The following is a 21,732-nucleotide window of genomic DNA, read 5'->3' as shown; positions in this document are numbered from 1 at the left end:
CAATGCTTGTCTATTCAAACTGAAAACCTTACTCCATGAGTTTCACCCCAAAGGTTCTGTCACCCCACCTATGTAACAGAAAGAGTACAACATGTATTAACAGAGTGCAGGATAGGGATGTTTGGATCATGAATGTCACCAGAAGTCGAACACGGCTTGATGGAACTAGATGAACTATTAACACACTTTATTGATGTCATAGTATTCTACATAATCTCCATCCTCTAAAATGCACTTCGTCCAACAACTCAATTTAAGTAAAGCACCTCAATGCTTGGCCTCTGGCCTTTTCCAAACATGGAGAAATTGGCCCCTTTCGCTCTGCTGAACAAAGCTTCAGTTCTGGCTTGTAGTTGTGGCACCAGGTTTTGTCTCCAGCACACACACAAATTATGCGTTCCAATAAGTGTTGCCTTTCTGAAGAAAACGTCAAAGTTGCGGTTGACACAGAGCAAAGTGATGTGGTTTGTTCTCTTCATCGAGGATGTGTGGTATGCATTGTGCCATAGCCTCAATGGGATGCACTGTTGATTAGGGTATTTATGACTAAATCACAAGCTATTGAAATGGATAAGAAGATCTTGAAGCAAGTTTGTTAATAACAGTGATGTGAAGTGACGTGACGTTAACACGTCGTGACGTGACGTGACATGACGGTAAAATAACAGTGACGTTAATAACAGTGAAGCAATTTTATTAGTGACTTTTTTTTGCATCTTCCTGGTGGAAGGTCCAACTGATCGTGCCCATCTGTTTTTCCTCCCAGAAATGTTGATACCCATCACAAAACAGTTCTTGAGTGTAGACTCATCTTAGGAAGATATATACTGTAATCATTTCTTCATGGATTTTGTGTGCATTTTTCTTCTACATCACCATTAATTTACCAGATGTCATCTTTACTGAAGCCAACTGCCATGGCCACATCATTGGTAGCAGATGCCATTATTTTGATTCTAATTTTTTTTTCTAATTGTACTATTTGAATTATTTTCAGACATTTTATTTGAAAAAAGCGAAGCGGGGTGACAGCATTTTTGGGATAATTGTCATAATAACTTCATTAATTCCAGTAATACTCCTACAGGCTCGGGTTAAAGTGCTCAGTTTGTGGGAAAAATAGTTGGGCTGAGAATGGCCATGTCACCCATGTTTGTGCTTCAGGCGGTGGAGGTGAAAATGCCAAACATTGAGGTCAGAGTGTGAGTTGATGGAAACCAACAACTCATCATTATCATCATCATCATCATCATTGTTTTATGGCTGTTTCCATGCTTGCATGTGTAAGCTGTGGCTCACCTAATGGCTGCTTTCCAGGATGCACGATCCCTTGTGAGCCCTCTTGTTAGGCCTTTAACTCTAAGATCGCCTCTCAGCAGCACATCCCATGTTTCCTCAGATGGTCTTTCGCTCTCCTTCCATTCACATTCATATTCATGCAGCTCTTCACACAGTTGCCCGCCCCCATCCTTTCCACATGTCCGAACCATCTCAACCTACCCCTATGCATAACCTCACTAATACTTTCGATACTGCATCTATCTCTTAATTCCACATTTGGTTTCCCATCCCTCAGTGTCACATCATACATCCACATCACCATTCTCATTTCATTTCGTTCACACCTCTGTTCATCCTTCTTTTTGACCACTCATGTTTCACTGCCATACAACATCACGCTTCCAATACAAGCTGCCTAAAGTTTTCCCTTTAATTGGAGAGAGGTCCCTCTTGATGTCAATAGGAGTAACAGCTCCCTAAACTTCCCCCAGCCAATTATAATTCTTGAAATCACTGCTGCTCCCACATCACCACCTGCACCAATCATATCACCAAGGTAACAGAATTTATCTGCACATTCCAGAGATACATCTCCATAAACTAACCTTTCCACTCTAACTGGAGCCACTTGCTGACCTGTGCAAACAGCACATTTGAAGTCAGGAACCACCTGCCATTTATGTCAGGTCAGGTCAGATTAGATCTGTGACTTGCTTCAGGTATCATGTAAACCTGAATTAACCTGTTCCATGGTCGGGTTGTCAGCGACTAAACCATCTCCCCGCCAGGTTTTTTGGTGAGGAGGGTGATTGGATATAGACACCCAGCAGGATAAAAAAAAACAAAACCTGTCAAAGGGCAGAGGAGCTCCTTGTGAGTCAACGGCCATCCATATCTAGTGCCCAACTGTGTCTGCGGACGTTCTCCTGCATTTGGGCTACTTTTTATTCGGAAGTTGGTAAAACCACCGTAAAACTCCGGCCACCGCAAAACCCTTCATTCCGCAAAACACAAAAACGCAAAGAAATCTGAAAACCCACTCCGTGGAGTACCTCCTGTGCAGCTTCCCTTCGCAGGGCAGCTCACTGGATGACGGGATTGGGGCAAAGCCTTCGGGACCCCCAATCTTTGATGATAGGAGGGAAACCACGGGGTAACATTCCTGGGTCAGATTGCGGGAGAGTGTGTCGGAGTGGTGCTGAGGTGTCGTCCACCAGATGGAGTCTCCTTGGGCTAACCTGAGGCGGTCCCTTCGGGTGGGTGCCTGGAATGTCCTATCCCTAAGAGAGGATGATCACCTGTCTCTGTTATCATCTGTGCTCAAGCGTTTGGACATCGGTATTGCAGAACTCTCTGAGGTTCGGAGACCAGATTGCGGCGAAATCATGGCGGGTGGTTACACCTACTATTCGTTTGGTTGCTCTGATGGTTACCATGCCCAAGGAGTCGCTGTAGCTGTGTCCAATAAGCTGACTCCAATGATAGTTGAGGTAAAACCAGTCAATGAGCATATTATGAGACTAAGGATTCGTCACTCCTTAGGTGTCTTTTCCCTGGTCTGTGTTTATGCTCCGTCTGAGGCGAGTGATCTCACCGTGAAGGATGCATTCCATGCCACGCTCGAGTCTGTGGTTGATCAGTGCCCCAGACGAGATACACTTCTAGTCTTGGGGATTTTAATGCATTGACTGGAACTGATAGGGATGGTTATGAGATGTGTGTTGTCCCCATGCGTCAGGAACCATGAACCTGAATAGCACTAAGTTCCTTGACTTTGCAAGAAGTCATGGACTTAGGGTGGCCGGTTCATGGTTTCAGCGCCCACAAGCTCATTGCTAGACATGTTATTCCAATGCTGGCGGTGCGGCAAAGGAGATTGACCATGTCCTCGTTGATGGTGGCTGGAGGATGATCCAGAACTGCAGGGTCTACCAGAGTGCTCAGATCCTCAAGACTGACCACCGGCTTGTTGTACCAACTCTTAAGTTGCACCTTAAATCCAGGAGAATGGTACTATCCCAGCCTATGGCTGGATGTTGGCAAGCTCAAGGATGAGAGGGTAGCTGAGAAGTTTGCTAACAAGCTGAGTGGAGATTCGGGGGGTCTGGGTGCTTTGGGAGGTCCTGAAGAGTTGTGGAGTGCCTTCAAGACCACTGTCCTTGATGTTGCCGGTGGATGTCTTGGAACTCACCGTAGGGCAAAGAAGAATTTTTTTCTCTCAAGGGACACTGAATACCATTGACCAGAGTCGCAGGGCCAGGCTAAATGGCAGAGCCGAGCTGTTCAGGGAACTGAGGCATAAAACTGTACGTGCGCTTAGGGTGGACAAGGAGGCCAATGTGCCAGGAATCTGTGAGGCGTTAAAGCATCGTATGTGGTCAAGTGATTCTCCTCCTGCTTACAGGGGAATTCACGCATTGTGTTCATCCAAGCCTATCCCTCGGTGTACTGCAGTTAGAGCAGAGGGTGGTCGGCTCTTGACAGAGGAGTTTGAAGTGAAGGCCAGCTGGGCCGGTTACTTTGAGCGGTTGTACCAGGCTGATCCACCAGTTGTCAGTTGGGTGTTACAATCCGTTGGATGTCAGGGGTGAGTTGGACACCAGGGGTGTTACAATCCCTGTTGCTGACCCTCCAATCAACTGTGGTCCACCTTTGCTTGTGGAAACACAGACTGCGGTGAACCGGTTAAAATGGGGTAAAGCTCCAGGGATCTGTGGCATCCATGCTGAACTTCTCAAGGCTGGTGGAAATGCTGCACTCGTGTCATTGCATGCAGTTCTGTGCTCTGCCTGGAACACAGGCATCATCCCAACTGACTGGAAGAGGGGCCTTGTTGTCCTTCTCTGGAAAGGGAAGGGTGATCGCCAAGACTGCAACAACTACCGAGGGGTGATGCTGTTCTCAGTGCTGGGCAAGGTCTTTGCTCGAATAATTCTTGATAGGGTTCGCCACCATCTGCTTGAGCACCAGCATCCAGAGCAGTCAGGCTTTACACCAAAGAGGTCAACGATTGACCATATCCTTGCTCTTCGGGTCCGCACCGAATGCAGAAGAGAATTTCGGCAGGGGCTGCTTGCAGCTTATGTTGATCTCTGTAAAGCGTTTGATTCGGTGAATCGGGATGCCCTCTGGAGGATTCTTGGTCTTTGTGGGGTGCCACCAAAACTGATCGATCTGATGTCTGAACTCTACTCTGGTACTGAGAGTGCTGTGAGATGTGGTGGTACCATCTCTGACTTATTTTCAGTTGTTGCTGGAGTTTGTGAGGGGTGTGTACTGGCCGCCACACTTTTTAGCACTTGTATGGACTGGATTCTGGGGAGGATGTCGGAGAGATCAAGCTGCAGTGCATCGTTTGGGAATGTCAAGATCTCTGACCTTGATTTCGCAGATGATGCAGTCATCTTTGCGGAGACTTTAGATATCCTTTTGGGGGCCCTCAAGGTGCTGAATGAGGAGTCGGAGTCACTGGGATTACGGGTTTCCTGGGTCAAAACTAAGATCCAGGCTTTCAATGACATCTTGGATGCTGCTGTCCTGTCTGTCCCTGTTTGTGGTGAGGATGTTGAGGTCATGGAGAGATTCCCTTACCTTGGCAGTGATATGCATGTCTCTGCTGGCTGTGAGTCAGAGGTCAATAGATGTCTGGGTGGGGCCTGGGGAGTCATGAATTCACAGGAGCATGGGGTGTGGCGCTGCCGGTACCTGTGCAGGAGTACGAAAGTCCAAGTCTTTCGGTCCTTGGTGCTTCCAGTCTTGCTCTATGGATGTGAGACTTGGACTCTGACCAAGGATCTGAGATGGAGACTTAATTCCTTTGGTACCAGGTCTCTTCGGAGAATCCTTGGCTATCGCTGGTCGGACTTTGTGTCCAATGAGCGGTTGCTGAGAGAGACTCAAATGAGAGTTGTTACCTGCATAGTCCATGAGTGTCAGCTGCGGCTGCATGGACATGTGGCTCATTTTCCTGACGCTGATCCTGCTCACCAGATTCTCTCAGTGAGGGAGTCTGGTGAGTGGAGGAGGCCAATGGGCCGACCAGGTGCCTCATGGTTGCAGCAGGTTGATGGGCATCTCAAGGAGATGGGGATGGGCTAGGCATCTGCCTGGGGGATCGCCAGACGGAGGCCCCTTGAGTACCGGCGGAAAGTGAACGCAGCGACGCACTGCTCTGGCACATGCTCCCATACCTGACCTGATCTGAACCACCTGCAATCTACCCCTGATGCCCTGACACATCTTGTGCACCCAACAGTTGCAAGATTTACACAATATTGAATTGCTATCTACACCTTTTCTGCAGACAGCGCAAGGCCCCTCCCTCTTTTTTCCCCCACACTTCCTTCTCCAACACCACTAATAAGTACTTTTGCTTTCCCTGTATTCACTTTTAGTCCTCTGGCTTCCATACTGTATATTTACCCATTACCTCTTCCACACTGTCAGCTATCAGCACTAGGTCATCAGCATACAGGAGTTCCCAAGGTAAGCCTCCTCTAAATTCCTGTGATACAGCCTCAAGAATGATAATGAACAGGATTGGGCTCAAGACTGACCCCTGATGAACACTCACTTTCATTTCAAAATCCTCACTCTGCACTCCATTTCCACTCACCGAAGTTTTTGAGCCAACACCCAACTGAAAAATTTTGGACATGCCCAAATACAATGGAGCAAATCATCATTCAGTGATAACATTGCAAATCATAACATTACATTATCTGCTGATGAAAAGATCTAACTCGATTGAACTCAACGGCACACCATCACAAATCCCCACAATTCCCACCAAAAGCAGTTCAAAGATGGCAAAACGTTTCATCAGGAATGACCCAATATCAAATTTTTAGTCCCCCCCCCCCATTTTGACCCCTGTGACCCCAAGTTCCCACCCTTGGATCATGAACTGGAGGTCAAATACAAAAACATTGTTACATATTTCATGCATCCCAAATGATGATTGCACATACAAAGTTTAATTTTAAAACTAGAACGGCACTCGGTGGAGCACATACCCCCGCCACGTAATGCCTGATCCATGAGAACATATCGGGCCCAATACATGTTTGAAATATCATGCGATATATCGTTTTTGGCCCCCATCTCTCAATGGTGAAGAATCACTTTAAAAGTTAAATAACTCTTGTGTCCAGATCCAAATTCAGAGCTTCACCAAAATCCAAGGAGGAAAAACTGTAAAATTAGGAGGGATTTGGGTGGGGTTAATGAGGCTAGAAACGATCATGGTTTTGGATTGGGGACGATCTGAGTGAACAGTTGTCTTAAAATCATGGTTTTGGATTGGGGGAATGGTGGTGAACAGTTGTCTTAAAAACAGGAGGGAAGAATGAGATTGAAGAGGATGTGGAAGTTAATTCCACAAGTGGGGAAAAAGAGGAACAAATGAGTGGAGGTGAGCAGTGATCCTGGATTTTGGTAGTTTTACCAGAAGAGGATTGATGGTGCACTGTGTGAGCCCTGCAGAAACCAGAGTGGGGAAGGTAGCACGGAAAGAGCAGAGGGTGCATGCAAGCCCAGAAAGGAAGCGGTTGAAGACAGACCACCGACCTGTCTGCGATGGCAAAACGATAAGCCCATAGACTCAGCTTCATCACGGAAGATGCCAATGATCTTGAAGGCCTTGGTTTCCACAGCGTTAAGCTGAGCAAGATGTGAGGCAGAGGAGCCATCCCAGATGGGAGAGCAGTACTCTATCAAGCTGCATATGAAGGCCTTGTAGGTGGATAGGAGTTCAGTTGTGCCAAGGAAGGACTCTGTACGATGGAGGATGCCCAGTCGGTGGCTGGATTTGCAGGTCAACGTTGAAATGTGGTTTGTCCAAGAAGGATCATGGCTGATAGTGAGACCCACGAGTTTGAATGACTGAACCTCCTCGAGAGGATTATTCAGAAAGTAGTTAGGTAGGGTGGGGGGGGGGGCAGTTGACTGAGTCTGAAAGGTCACATGCTTTTTATTTTTTGTATCTGGAAGGTCACATGTGATTATAATCCATTCAATTGGATTATTAATAAAACAATACTTTGATGAAATCGTTCAATTGCTTTGGCATGTCTGGGAAGAGTAATGGAGCATGCAGAGTGGCTTGGATATGAAGAAGATGAAGTGGCTTTGGCATGTCCATAGGTAACTTACAATGGCCTATTTGATAGAAATCCAACTCCGACTGCAAGCAAATCAAGGCTTTGCATTTGAATGACTGATTTGCCACATTTTAACGTTTGTACAGATTTATCATCTTAACGTTCTAGCAATGTTCCTTAATTATTTCCCTTGTGTACACTTTTATTTATTTGGACAATTTTGCAGGTATCATGTGAAATGAAAATAAAGGACAACATTCAAAGTGAGGTGCAGTGGCCCACAGGTCGAGGTGTAATCTTCTACAGCATTCTGAGTTGTTTACCTGCTCCTGACTGAGACGTTGTTTTCTCCTCTGCTCAGCTGTGAGGCAACGGCAATCGAGGCCTTCGTCCTGACATCGTACCTCATTCTGTTGCATCAAGTAAAGAGTCTCTGCATAGCCAAGAAGCACACGGTGTCAGGAGAAGATCAAGTTCAACATGCAGGACATGTGGTCTCAAATGTCAAGTCACCTGGTTGGACTTGGACAAGAAACCGAATGTGTGTGAAAGTAACCAACGCATTATGAATTACACAATTAGGAATCTATCCTAATAAATATCAGTGTGTGTGTGTGTGTGTGTGTGTGTGTGTGTGTGTGTGTGTGTGTGTGTGTGTGTGTGTGTGTGTGTGTGTGTGTGTGTGTGTGTGTGTGTGTGTGTGTGTGTGCGCGTGGTGGGTCATTGATTGGTATCTACATATGTGAGTTTCAGAATGTGGAATGCAGTCCACCCAGGACAGACTCAAAATATCCACCTTCATTTGGGTAAGGGGTCACGATTCATGGACCAAGCTGCGAAGATTTTTGTTCTCAATGTTTTGTGCCAAGGGCTCTCTTCAGTATCGTTACTGAGCCCCGGACAGCTTCCAACTGTAGTTAGTTTGTCGTAATATTCACAGGGATGGTTTTTAATATTTCTGTGAAGTTCTTCATCATCATTCCCATAGCTCCAACTCTCACTGGTACAATTTTGGCATTCTTCAGCTTCCAGAATCTTTTCACTTCATTGTTGAGGTCTTGGTATTTGGTCATTTTCATGATTTCTGCATTGTTTAGTGCAAAAAAAAAAAAAAAAAGTCACTGGTATCAACACCTCAATGAGCAATGCCTTCTCTTTTTTGTGACTGAGCATGATATCTGGTCGCAACGCTTGGTTTTCTTTCGATGTTCACACTCGATAGGATCATTAGGTCATGTGTGAGAGGTGCTTCCATGTTTTCAGTCATTGGTTTTGGTTCATGTTCCCACAAAATTTCTGGAACTGGGATATCAAAGTTTTTGCAGATGTGCCAGCGAATTACATTACAAACTCTGTTGTGTCGTTGCATGTACAGCTGTTCTGCCACGAGTTTTTTTTTGTATTCCGTCAATAAGCATAACATATCATTCTCTTTGCTAACCCCACCTCCACCCCTCACTTTTCTCTCTTTATTTTTCCTCTCTCTCCCTCTCTCTCACCCCCTCCTCACACCCTTCCCTTCCGCAGTTTGTAGCAACGTTTGGTGAGGCGTTAATCTCCCCACCTCCCCCCTTCCTTGCTCTTCCCCCTTTCCGAGCTCCCCCTTCTTCACCCTCCCCTCCTTTCCCTCAGTCTTTCTCACCTCCCCCACCCTTAATATCCCAGTAGGCAAAGCGATGGTTTCTATTTGTTCATAAAAAAATAAACTCAAAGGTCTGGTGAAGAATCCCACACAGCCTACCTCCATCCATGTTTGTCCTGGATCTGGGACCATCTGGACCTCCAGAGACCTCTGGAAGGAAAGGCAAAACAAACAAACAGTCATTTTCTTGTTTAATGATGGAGGCATCACCATGTTGAATGTTTTATTGGTTTGTTAGTGTATTGGATATAAAGTAATGGCGTTGTGGTTTTCAAAATGATTACAAAAAATGTAATTGTCCATTTTGTACCTGTATATATATTTGTACATATGTGTGCCACCCCAAAACAAATGGACACAGAATGCCAATGTGAAGAGAACAAATATGAAGGAGAGAAGCCTTGAATTTGAGCCAAGAGGGTAAAATAAAATCGTTGACTTGTTTGAACTACACCAACCATGATGTGAATAGGTACAGTGTACAATAGAGATTCTTTTTTTGACTTATTGAGATTGTGATCAGTATAAATGACATCAGACACAAATAGAGATCATGCAGACAAAAATCAATAAACAAATGACTTGTATACGGTACATCCGGTTGGCAGTGCTTGCACCAACATACATCCCATGATGTGTCCGTCAATATGATGTTATCCTCGAAGATTTCTGTCCCATCTCAATGTAACATTTCTGTTGCAGGAAGAACTGAATCTCCTATCGGTATCAAACAAGAAGTAGGATTGCTGTGGCATTGGTGTTAAGATTGGTGTGCCATCACACGAGGTCCATCCAGACTACAAGTTAGAAGGTCCATGCTCAATAAAACACCACCATCAACGTGACCCCTGCAGTATATCTGCTAATCAGTCATAGCTCAGGTTCAACAATTTGATCACCGAGTACTCTTTTTCCGGGATTGCGTAGACATTGTGTCAGACGTTAATTATCATTCCAAGGTGGAGGGGGAATTAACATTTCTGCATTGTGTAGATGATGAGACTATAATTTATGATAAAAAAGACTGTCTCACCATCTGCAAATTGCAATTATGTACACCCTACCCCCCCCACTCCCATCCATCCTCTTTTGGAGGGTACCTAATGCCTGGCACTCTTTGCTTTTATAGTTGTGGATGGATAAAGTCCACAAAGTGGTCAAATTTTCAGACATTAGACTTGCCTGCTGGAAAGGTATATTCGATGGTTGTACCTTTATTACTTCAAGGCATGGTATCACCATTTCCTTCTTCATAACAACAGCAGCTAAATTTACCCACTTAGTCCTGGCAAGACCAGAAAATTTCTTCCTATCCAGGCATCCAACCAACTTTAGGACCTTTATTGTTTTGTCCCTGCAGTACTGTTGTAAAACACATTATCCAAGAAAATGGTCGAGAAGCCCCGCACTGCAGCATGCCAGTTAGCGCAATTCCCCAGTGGTGCAGCAAAACAGGCCTTGGCATAACTAAATTAGTCATTTGTTAACGTCCCAATCCCTCCCCCACCATCCTAAACACCATCCTTCTTGCTTAGAGAACTGCAGAGTGCATCACACAGTGCTGAAAACTCACTGTCTTTGTGTTCTGCCCATCCTACACCATTAAAAACACTTCAATTCTACCCACATACAGGCCTTATGCACATGCAATGTACCAGTATTTGAAAAGTATCGTGAGAATGGTGAAATGCTTAATTTTCAGCAAAGTCCATGGTATTTAATTTAATGAGGAACAAAGTTCAGGAAAAAATATTTGGAGGCAGCTTTGTGAAACTGTATAACATCAGAGTACGTTACCTATGCAAGTTAAAAAATAAAAATAAAAAAACAACGAAGGAGTGAAAATGTGAATATTGCAAAGAAACGACAGATTGCAACATCAAAGAACACAAAGAGAGAGATTTCCCATTTTCAAGAACAGGTGCAATTAGAAAATGCTGTACACTGGAAATTGAAACAGGACTGAATACAGCACTAAACTAGAATGGCACTCGGTAGAACATATACCTCTGCCAGGCTGAACAGTTTACGTTTTGTATCCCACTGATGGACCGGATCTGTATCCGGGCCTTAACGAAAATCGAATCGACTTGCTCTTGTCACATAACCAACCCATCCACCCAGTTTTGTCATAACTCATCCACAACTTTTTGAAATATCATGCTATATATCGTTTTTGGGTCCATTTCTCAATGGTGAAGAAGCACTGAAAATGTTTTGAAAAAAATTCTCATATCCAGATCCAGATCTTCAGCAAAACCGAATGGATTCGTTCTTTCACAAACCCAACCTGTCCACCAAGTTTCATCCGAATCCATCCACAACTTTTTGAGATACGTATTGTGCTAAATATCATTTTTGGCCCTATCTCTCGATGCTGAAGAATCAATTAAAGAAATATCTTCTCCGGATCTTCATCAAAATCCAATCAATTTGTCCTCATGACACATCCAACGTGTTTACCAAATTTGGTCCGAATCCGTCCACAAATTTTTGAGATGTCCTGCTCACAGACAAACAGACAAGTATGAAAACATAACCTCTGACTACCCTTGGTGGCAGAGGTAACAACAATTGCAAAAAATACAAAGGAAAATTATGAAGTTAAATATTAATATATATATATATATATATATATATATATATATATATATATATATATATATATATATATATATATATATATATATATATATATATACACGCACATCATTAACTGGGAGGATGATAGAAGAGCAGGACAATGCAGAAAAAAAAAAAACGCCTGGAGAGATTGCAAATAGAGGAGAAAGCCTCATTGGAGTAGCTTAGAAGAGAGCAGCTTAACTGGGATAGAGAATGAGTTGTAATAAATGTTAAAGATCACAGACATGATGCAAATGTCTTAAAAATAAATTGGTAGGATTGAGTCAATGGATAAGGGAAGGTTGTCCAACATTGAAAGAGAGAGTACCAATCACCTTTTCTCAGGATGCAATAAACCTATGTCAGAACAATTGTACACACAAATGCATAACAGCATGTGCAGTGTAGTCCACCGGCATATCGGGAAAAAACTTCAATATCACAGATCCTGAAAATTAATGGAGGTACGAGCGAAGGGCGATCGTCAAATCCATGCGGCTCACTCCTGTGAAGAAAAACAAGTGTGCAGACCATCCCATAAAGTATGAACATTGAAAACAAGTCCAGACATCATGATGAGATCGAAAAATAAAAGGACAGCATTACAATTGGGGTATCAATCAGCACCCAGTGAATTGGGCAAAAATATAGTATCTCAGGAATTAGAAAAATCTCCAAGTTCCAGGACCTGAAAAACTAAGTCAACAGAACTTTCGAGCTTGGTGAATGCCAACGTTACTGCAGTGATAGTCATAGCAACTGGAGTGGTAAAACAGAACTTTACTAAGATTCTGAAAGCGAAACTGGGAAATATTACAAACAAATACATTTGCAATTGGAGCTTGTCTGATGTTCAGTGACAATCTTTAATGAAGATCTTGGAAGGAAAAATTGGAAACAGAATGTGCTGAAGTGCTTAAACATCCAAACATCACAAGTTAGCCCTCAAAACGTGATCCAAATAAAAAGGTGGCTACTTTGGGCCATGACAGGGATTCATTCCACCTTCTGACACCTGCTAAAGGATATTACAACAAAAGACAGAAAACACGAAGATGTGTCTCTCATGGAACATGCGAAGGGTTAAAAAAAAAACTCAGGCTGAGGAGGAAGAGATTGAAATACTCAAGTGTGTTTACTGAGAATGTAATAGCCAAACAGGTCACAAGTTATTTCAATGACAAAATTCTCTTGAGTAACCAATTGTTTTTTTTTTTCAAAAGTAACTGTAACTGCAGCCATATTTGGTGAAAATGAATGATGTTGAGTTCCAACTTATGCTCAAATATCTTGCATTGAAAGGTGTCAGAATGAAGGGTATCCATGCTGATACATGAAGGATATTGAGGGGTCATGTCCCTTCATATTCCATGGGAAAATGATGTGCTACAAGCAACACCCAGTGATTATCCATCCATCCATCCATTGCGGACAAAGTCTGAGCAGAGTGTTGGTGCTGCCTAAGCAGTCTCCTGGGCTATTGGGCACAATCCTGGGCAGTTTACCACTCCAACGCAGGATACCAGCAAGCTGGCACTCATTTTGCCAACCTCAGAAGGATGACAGGCAGAATTATCCCCACCTGGTATTAATTCAACAGCAAAGTGGGATTTGAACTCAGGATCCTGAGATCCCTGAGCCCAAGCCCACCACCCGAACCATTAAGCCAATACCAGGCATAATGATTATCCACTGTAATTAACCCAAAACCTTTCTAGCTTGGTGGAAGACCTTGTGATCAACGAGGTCTGCGTGAAATTTAGATACCTTGCTGCAGAAGTTGACATTAGTACAGATACTGTTGAAACCATTTGCAATCAACATCTTCATCTCAAAAGATGCGTCTGCCAAGGATATTGAACCTGTTCAAGCCAACTCACTATTGACAATTTGAACTCGCAAGGCTTCAACTTGGCCATACACCACCACCTCAACGAATGCTTCATATTTTCTACCCCGAATAACCCTCTCCTACCTCTCCCCATCTACCTCCTGGTTGCTAGGTTTCCTTCTTTTTCTCTCTCCTCCTAGTTTCATTCACACCCTTGTTATATCTGAAACTGAAGGTGGATCAAGGTTATGTTTTCACCTCGTATGTCTGTTTGTCTGTCTCTGAGCATGATATAAACAAGCTCAAATGAGCCAAGATCCTCGTCCTCTTAATGATGACGTCATAGTGATGTATCAGGTTTGCGATAAATTATCTGTGCTAATGCCCGGCTTGATTCCCGCAAACAAAATGCAAACAGCTTGCCTAGTTTCGGAGATAATGGTATCGGCGATTTCCATTCGCGGCGATATTATGACGTCATAACTTTTTTTTTCTGGGAGGAATTTTCAAAATCGGAGATGGTTACTGTCTGCGCAGAGTATTTTTACATATGTTTTATATATGTATATGTATATATATATATATATATATATATATATATATATATATATATATATATATATATATATATATATATATATGCCAAGTTTCAGGAAGTTTCGATGAAAACTGTAGGCTGTGAAACAAAAAAGTCCACAAGAAGAAGATGAAGAACAACAACGTGAGTAAGACATAGAGATCCTCCAGGAGGATCTAAAAAAAAAAAGAGTTATGGACAGTTTTGGACGAAAGTTGGTGGACATGCAAGGTGTGTGACAAGGAAGAATTTATTTGATATTGGTGAAGATCCAGATACGATTTTTTTTTTTTAACATTGAAAGTGATTCTTCATCATTGAGAGGTAGGGCCAAAAACGATATATAATATTTCAAAAAGTTGTGGACAAATTACGACAAAACTTGGTGGATGAGTTGGATTGGTGACAAGAACAAGCCGATTCGATTTTGATTAAGATCCAGATCCAGATCTAGCCCATCAGTGGGATACAAAATGTAAACTGTTCTACCTGGCGGGGTGTGTACTCTACCGAGTGCCGTTCTCATTTCATCCATGCATTTTCCTCATGCCTGGGCATCGTCTTCTATCCTCTATCACCTTGCTCTTCTATTAACTGAGATTTTGTATTAAAAAAAAAACAATTCAAAATTAAAAAAACAAAGGGAAGTTGCTTCTTTCTTCTGGAGCTATTAAAATATTATCATGATAGTATATAAACATCATTATAGTTACGCAAGATGAGCAATGCTACTTTGACCCAGAAATATTATTTGCGACAGTGACATGGCTATTCCACTTTGACACAGAAGCCTTAAGAGCATCCATATACAGTCAAAACATTTTGATTTTGGATTCCCAAAGGTCAAATAATGAGCATTAATTGGGAAGATCATAATCAATTGTCTCTGAAATGTTCAACGCATGTTACTGGTGGACTTAATGAAGCATCCACACAATCGACGGAGATTATTTTGTCGAAACCCGGCACAATTTGAAGCAAGCCATCGAGGAAAGACATGCGGCAAAATCAGGTGAGGAATTATCATCTTTCGGGACAAGGCAGCTGCTCACACCTCGAGAGTTCCAAAAGCAACAGCAAGGGATTTGGGATTTAAATTACCAGCTCATCCACCTAATTGTTCTCCTGATTTGTCTCCATCTGACTTGTATTTGTTTTCAAATATGAAAAAGAATAGGGCAAACTCCAAGTGGTGCAATAGTGCTGTTAAAGATGTTGGGAACTCTTTTCATGGAACATATTATTCCATCAGCAGGCTCAATGTTTGAAAGTCAAATTAGCTATGTGGGGGGGTGGGGGGGGAGGTCTTATTTTTGGTTTGAACCCCTTTTCCTTCCTAATTTTGCTGAGAATCTCAAACATCTCTTACAGATTTTCACATGAAACTGAAAATCAAAAGAATATGGTTGCAGTTTTATTATTGAACACAATGTGGTCATTTCCAACCAGAACTATTTGAGTGCGAATGAGGAGGGCGGAAGCGATAAAACTTCGCATCTACTATTATTTTTTCACCATTGTTATGATTTTGAATTAAAATCAAAATATTCACAAATCTTTGAACATTATTGGGACCTTCAAAGCTGTAGATGATATACAAGTCACTCAATTGCTCCTTACTTTCAGCAGTATTGGAATCTGCTGCCATTTGTGGTTCATGAAATGATTTGGCAAACATATATTTAAATTATCAGCTTTTGGTTGGAATATTCATCAGTGATGCATCGACGGTCCACTGATGTTTCATTGGAAATTCAATTTCATAGCTGCTTTCAGAAGCAGATAAAACTATTCCTTCATCACCACTGTTAAACATCTTTCACACTAGCTCCCACAATTAAAACTAGAGTGCTCATCGCTGTTGTGAATTTTGATTTTGTATACATAGTCGAGGCTCATGGAGGAAGAGCTAGTACACTGAATGGATCAGGACGTAACAGACAAAAAACAGGAAGCAAAACATGCAAAACAGGACACAAAGGAGCAGGAGAGAGAGAGGGGCTCAACACCAACAGCAGAGTTGAAGGCAAAGACAGAGGAAGACTTGGACAAACAATGGGTGTGGAGAGGAATGGGGGGGGGGCAATAGAAGATGCATAGGGTGGACAAGATGGAGGGAAACTCCAAGGAGGGAAAACTAAAAATTTGGAAGGAGGAGGGATTTCGGTGGGGTTAACAAGGGCAGAAAAGATCATGGTTTTGCATTGGGGATGATCTGAGATGGTTGTTAAAAGATGTCTTGAAGACCTGGAGGGAAGAGTGAGATTGAAGAGGATGTGGAAGTTGATTCCACAGGCAGGAAAAAAAGAGGAACAAATGACTGGAGGTGAGCAGTGATCCTGGATTTAGGTAGTTTCACCAGAAGGGGGATGCTGGTGGACTGTGTGTCTCCTGCAGAAACCTGAGGGGAGGGGTGGGGTGGGGGAAATGAAGCACAGAAAGAACAGGGGGTGCAAGACCAGAAAGGAGGAGTTAGAAGACAAAGAGACCACCGATTTCTCTGCAATGGCGAAGTGATAGGCCCATAAACTCAGCTTCAGTGCGGGAGATTCTAATAATCTTAAAGGCCTCGGTTTCCACAGTGTCAAGCTCAGCATGATGTGAGGCAGGGGAGCCAGCCCAGAGGGGAGAGTAGTGCTCTATCAGCTGCAGATGAAAGCCTTGTATGTGGATAGGAGTTCAGGTGTGCCAAGGAAGGACTTTGTACAATGGAGGATGCCGAGTCGGCGGCTGGCTTTGGAGGCCAACTTTGAAATCTGATTTGCCAAAGAAAGAAGATGGCTGATAGTGAGATCCAGGAGTGGCTGGACTTCCACAAGAGGATTGTTAAGAAAGTATATAGGAGGGTTTGTGAGACGGTCTTTTGGAGAGATCGTGAGAGTGTGAGTTTTGTCAGGATTGAAAGATATATTCCAAGTGTTTGACCATTTTGTGATTTTTTTTTCAAGGTCTGAAGAAATGGAAGAAACTGCAGCCTGCCTGCCTGAAGGATGAGGGATGCCACAGCAGAGGGTGGAGTCATCAGTAAATCGAGGAGATTTTCCAGAGATTCAGAGAGATTATTGATGTCGGAGCAATGGTGAATGGACCCCGAATAAAATTCATATATTTTTTGTCATTATTCATGATAAAATAAACTGTGATCAGATTATTTATATGGTGAAACAAATGCAAACAGTCTTTGGGCCATATTATTGTGAGAATAATAGCAAAGAATAAAAATAAATAAATCACTAAAGTCATTCCATCCATCCAATGGGACCATACTCTGTGCAGAGCGTTGGTGCTGCAGACACAGGCTCCTTGGCTATTGGGCACAATCCTGGACGGGTCGCCACTCCGACAGTATAGCAGCGTGCTGGTACTCATTTTGCCGACCTCGGAAGGATGACAGGCTAAGTTGACCCCACCTGGTATTAATTCAACAGCTGAGCGGGATTTGAACTCAGGACCCGAGGATCCCAAGCCCACCACCCTAACCATTAAGCCAACACCAGGCATACTAAAGTTATTGAGGTAATTAATTCCTCAAAAAGTGTCACAGTCTACAGTATTCATTTTAACGACAGTCTACACTCTACAGTGTTCCTCTATGTTATAAATGGGATTTCATTTTCATTTGTTCATCAGCCCCGAGACCGACCCCCGACCCCCACCCCATTCCCCAGGTTAACCTTGTATTACCCATATGAACCTTTCCTTCTCTCACCAATTTATAATTGTGCAGGTTGTGAGGGGGAGGGGGATAAGTGTGCATATGGTTAAGAGCTCACCACTGCAAGTTCACCTTGCCCACCTCCATGACATTACACTGGCCTCTACTAACCTTCCCACTTTTTCTGTGGTCCCTTTCATGCGGCTGCCAAGCAAGAAGCATAGCAGGAGGAGAAACGTGAGGGTGAGTGTCATGAAAGGCTCTTTTGATCAGTCTCAACGCCCCTCCCTGTCCATTTCCCCACATTTCACAGACGAGGCTTGTCCGATGCATGTTTATATGTTTTCATCGTTGCTCGACTCCACCATCAACGGTCAATGCATTTGTCCAGTATTTATGTTATCCAATACCTACTGTACTTTAAAATAGTGATTTGATACAGACATGTATCAGCTACACCCAAACACAGCATTGATATGTCTGCAGCTAGTCAAATGAGAATTGAGTTGTAATTGGGCTTGTTTGTAGACAATAACAACAATTAACTATATTTAGATGAAAGGAAATGATATATGCAAAGAAAGGTGCAGACAATAAGGACAAGATATTTTAAAACCATGCAAGGAGAGTACATGAGGAGGCTCTGGGTTTTTGGCTGAGTACAGTGCCACCATCAGGGTAGGGGTAGTGGGGGATGGAGGGAAGAGAGCAATCTGTTTAGCCTGGAATAATGGACACAAAGGGAAGCTTTTATGTCTTCAAAGTAAAAGTTATGTAGACACTTAACAAGCAGTCACAGAGCTGTTTGTGCCTTAATGAGTTTTTGGAGAACTTGAACACTAAAAACCAAAAAAAAAAAAAAGGAAACATCCACAGAAGGAAATTGCACTGAAAGTTGACATTGAGAGTCAAATAAAAAGTTCTAATGAATCTCACCATTAAACATAAGGTCATATTCATTATCTGGCATCATGGATAGTGGCAGGCTGGATGACCACACTCGTTTGTGCAAAGACCACGGCACATTTGTTAATAAAGACCTGTAAGGGTACAGCATTCACTTGGCAAATTGATTTTGTTCATTGCAGATGTCATGTCATCCACTTGCTGCAGCTCTTCTGCATCTGTCCCAACCATTTTAAATTGGAACTGGTAAGGCTGTTTAGCAGAAACTTTCCTCCTTCATGATGTCTCTGACTCCCTGGTATCTCTCCCTGGTTACTCCCTCCTCCGGTATGACAGACCTGATCCTCGTCCTCACGGTGTAGTTGCTCTCTTCATCAAAATCTCTATTCCTCACTCACCATGCAGTCATCACTCCTCCACACCCCCAGGAATACTTCTGGATACGGCTTCTCCTTCACTCCCACCTCATGTTTATCTGTGTGTTGTACCGTCCATCAAACAGCAATGACTCCATTTACACCTCGCTCGCCAAAAACATGGACTAACTTCTATCTTCTCATCACAACTCTATCTTCCTCATATGTGGTGACTTCAATTGTTATCATGCCAGTTGGTTGGGTGTGGGTACTCCCTCACTTGCCATGGCACTTCAGCAAAAAAAGACTTCTACAACTCATTGGGACTGACACAATCTGTCAACTTGATCAGGATCTCAACCAACGGTATTCCATCTCTTCTGGATCTGATTTATACCAATTTCCCAGAAAATATCTGCTGTTCTTCCTCTGCGCCAATCGGTTCATCTGACCACATGCTTGTCAAAATAAACACCTCTCTGGCTGTCATTAGAGAACCACCTCAGTGCAGTCGAGTCTGGCATTTCACTCAAGACGACTGGCAAGGTCTTCAAGCAGCCATCAAACTTCTAGACTGGTCTCCCATCTCTATTCCTCCGACATCAACTCGTCCTGGGAATTATTTCAAAGAATATCTCTATATATATATATATATATATATATATATATATATATATATATATATATATATATATATATATATATATATATATATATATATATATATATATATATATATATATCTCTCTCTCTCTCTCTCTCACATGCACAGATTTATCCCATCTCGTCTTCAGTTGTCTTGCCCTTCCTCCTGCCCATGGAACACTGAGGATTATGGCAAGGCAGTTGTCCTGAAACAACTTGCCTTTGCCTCATGGAAGGCAAAACCAATGGAAGGCAATCTCAGTTCCTTCCACAAAGGCCGGAACAAGTGTGCGTCTACTCTGAGGAGAGCCAGGAAACAACATCTTTCTAAACTCAAGTCTGAATTCTCAAAGATATCTGGACTCTGTGTCCTTTTCTTCTGACAAGGTGGAGAGCTTGCTATCAAACTTCGACTCTGATTCTACAACCGGTCCAGATAGAATCAGCCCACATGTCCTAAAAACCTGCTCTGGTGCTCTTGCTCACCCTCTCTCTGTTCTATTCACCCTCTCATTTGCTCAATGTCATCTGCCTTCTGCTTGGAGATCAGCAAGCATTACTGCTCTGCATAAAAAGGTGCAAAAACAGACCATTGCAACTGCAAACCAATCAAGCTTCTCCCAATCATCGGCAAGGTTATGGAATCCATCATCGCTTCAGACATTATCCTTCCTCTTCTGCAATGGCTTGATTTCCGATCATCAATTTGGATTCAGACCAGGTCACTCTACCCTGGACTTGCTGCTCATGCTTTCCCAACAATGGATGGAGGTCATCAATGCCAGTCATGAGATCAGAGCCATCTCCCTAGACATATCGCGTGCTTTCGACACGGTCTGGCACCCTGCCCTGCTCACCAAACTCTCTTCCTATGGTATCCAAGGGCATCTCCACTCATGGCTCGCAGACTTCCTCTCCTGTCGCAGTCAACGTGTGCCGTTCATGGAATTTTATCATTCCCTCTTCCTGTCCAGGCTGGAGTTCCTCAAGGCAGTGTTCTGGGCCCAGTGCTTCATCTCGTTTTCATCAATGATCTCTCCGACTCTGGAAAAATCCTCTTTATCCCTTTGCTGATGACTACACCATCTGTCATCCCTCAGAATGGCAAGCAGCAGCTTCTTCACTCTCTTCACAAGCTGGTCCAACACGTGGGACATGTCTTTCAATCCTGATAAATGTCACACTCTCACTTTGTCTCTCCGAAATGACTGTCTGGAAACTCCCCCCCCCCCATCTACTTTCTCAACGATCCTCTTGAAGAAGTCCTTTCATTCAAGCTTCTGGGTCTCACTATCTGCCATGTTCCTGGGAAAGCCAGATCTCCAAGCTGGTCTTCAAAGCCAGTTGCTGATTGGGCATCCTCCATCATGCAAAGTCCTTCCTTGGCACACCTGAGCTCCAGACGAAGTACAAAGCTTTCATCTGCAGCCTGATGGAGTACTGCTCTCCCCTCTGGGCTGGTGCTGCTCCCTCTCACCTTTCGTGGCTTCACGCTGTGGATTTAAGATCATTGGTATCCAAGGCATTTAGGATCATTGGTATCTCCTGTGATGAGGCTGAGTCTTTGGGTCTCACTCTCTCACTGCAGGCAGGTCAGTGATCTTTCTGTCTTCTACCGTCTCCTCTCCGGTCTCACCCCTCCCCCTCCCTTGCTCTGTCTGCTATCTGTCAGGGCGCTCAAGGTCTGCCAGCAACTCCTTTCTGGTAAAAACTTCCAAAATTAAGAATCACTGCTCACCTTCATTCTTTCATTCCTCTTTTTTCCTGCCTTTGGGACAACCTTCCACACACTCTAAAATCCCACTCTTCCCTGCATGTCTTCAAAACAGCTGTTCACAACCATCTCTTGTCTTCCCCCTTCCAAAACCATGATTTTTTTTCTACCCCCATTAATCCACCACAAACCTAACTCCTTCAAAATTCTCTGCTTTCCTTCCTGAAAGTCCCTGTAGTGTCCATCTTGTTTACCCTGTGTACCCCACCCCATCTCTCATGTGTCTATTCCCCACTGTTTTGTGATTCCATCACCCATCCCCTTGTCTCCTGCTCCCCTTGTTATATGTTCTGTGTTCGCTCTTATATGAGCCTTGACATTGTATATTTTTGAAAAAGA

General features: G+C 43.3%; 1 protein-coding gene across 1 annotated transcript in view; it reads right to left on the bottom strand.

Moving 5' to 3' along the window:
* Positions 1–21,732, bottom strand: part of LOC147034225 (uncharacterized) — a 65,386-nt gene that overhangs the window by 39,562 nt on the left and 4,092 nt on the right. The window contains exons 2-3 of the mRNA XM_085878824.1: positions 9,124–9,174; positions 7,706–7,815 (exon numbers count right to left, since the gene is read on the bottom strand). Of these exons, the coding sequence (XP_085734950.1) occupies positions 7,706–7,815; positions 9,124–9,174 (161 nt within the window). The remainder of the gene's footprint in view (positions 1–7,705; positions 7,816–9,123; positions 9,175–21,732) is intronic.

Source organism: Eptatretus burgeri, chromosome 1 (genome assembly GCF_056783735.1).
Source record: "Eptatretus burgeri isolate ZD-2024b chromosome 1, Ebu_testis_v1, whole genome shotgun sequence".
NCBI classification, from domain to species: Eukaryota; Metazoa; Chordata; class Myxini; order Myxiniformes; family Myxinidae; genus Eptatretus; species Eptatretus burgeri.
The sequence above is the reverse complement of the archived record's forward strand: the minus strand, read 5'-3'. Positions and strand labels throughout refer to the sequence as shown.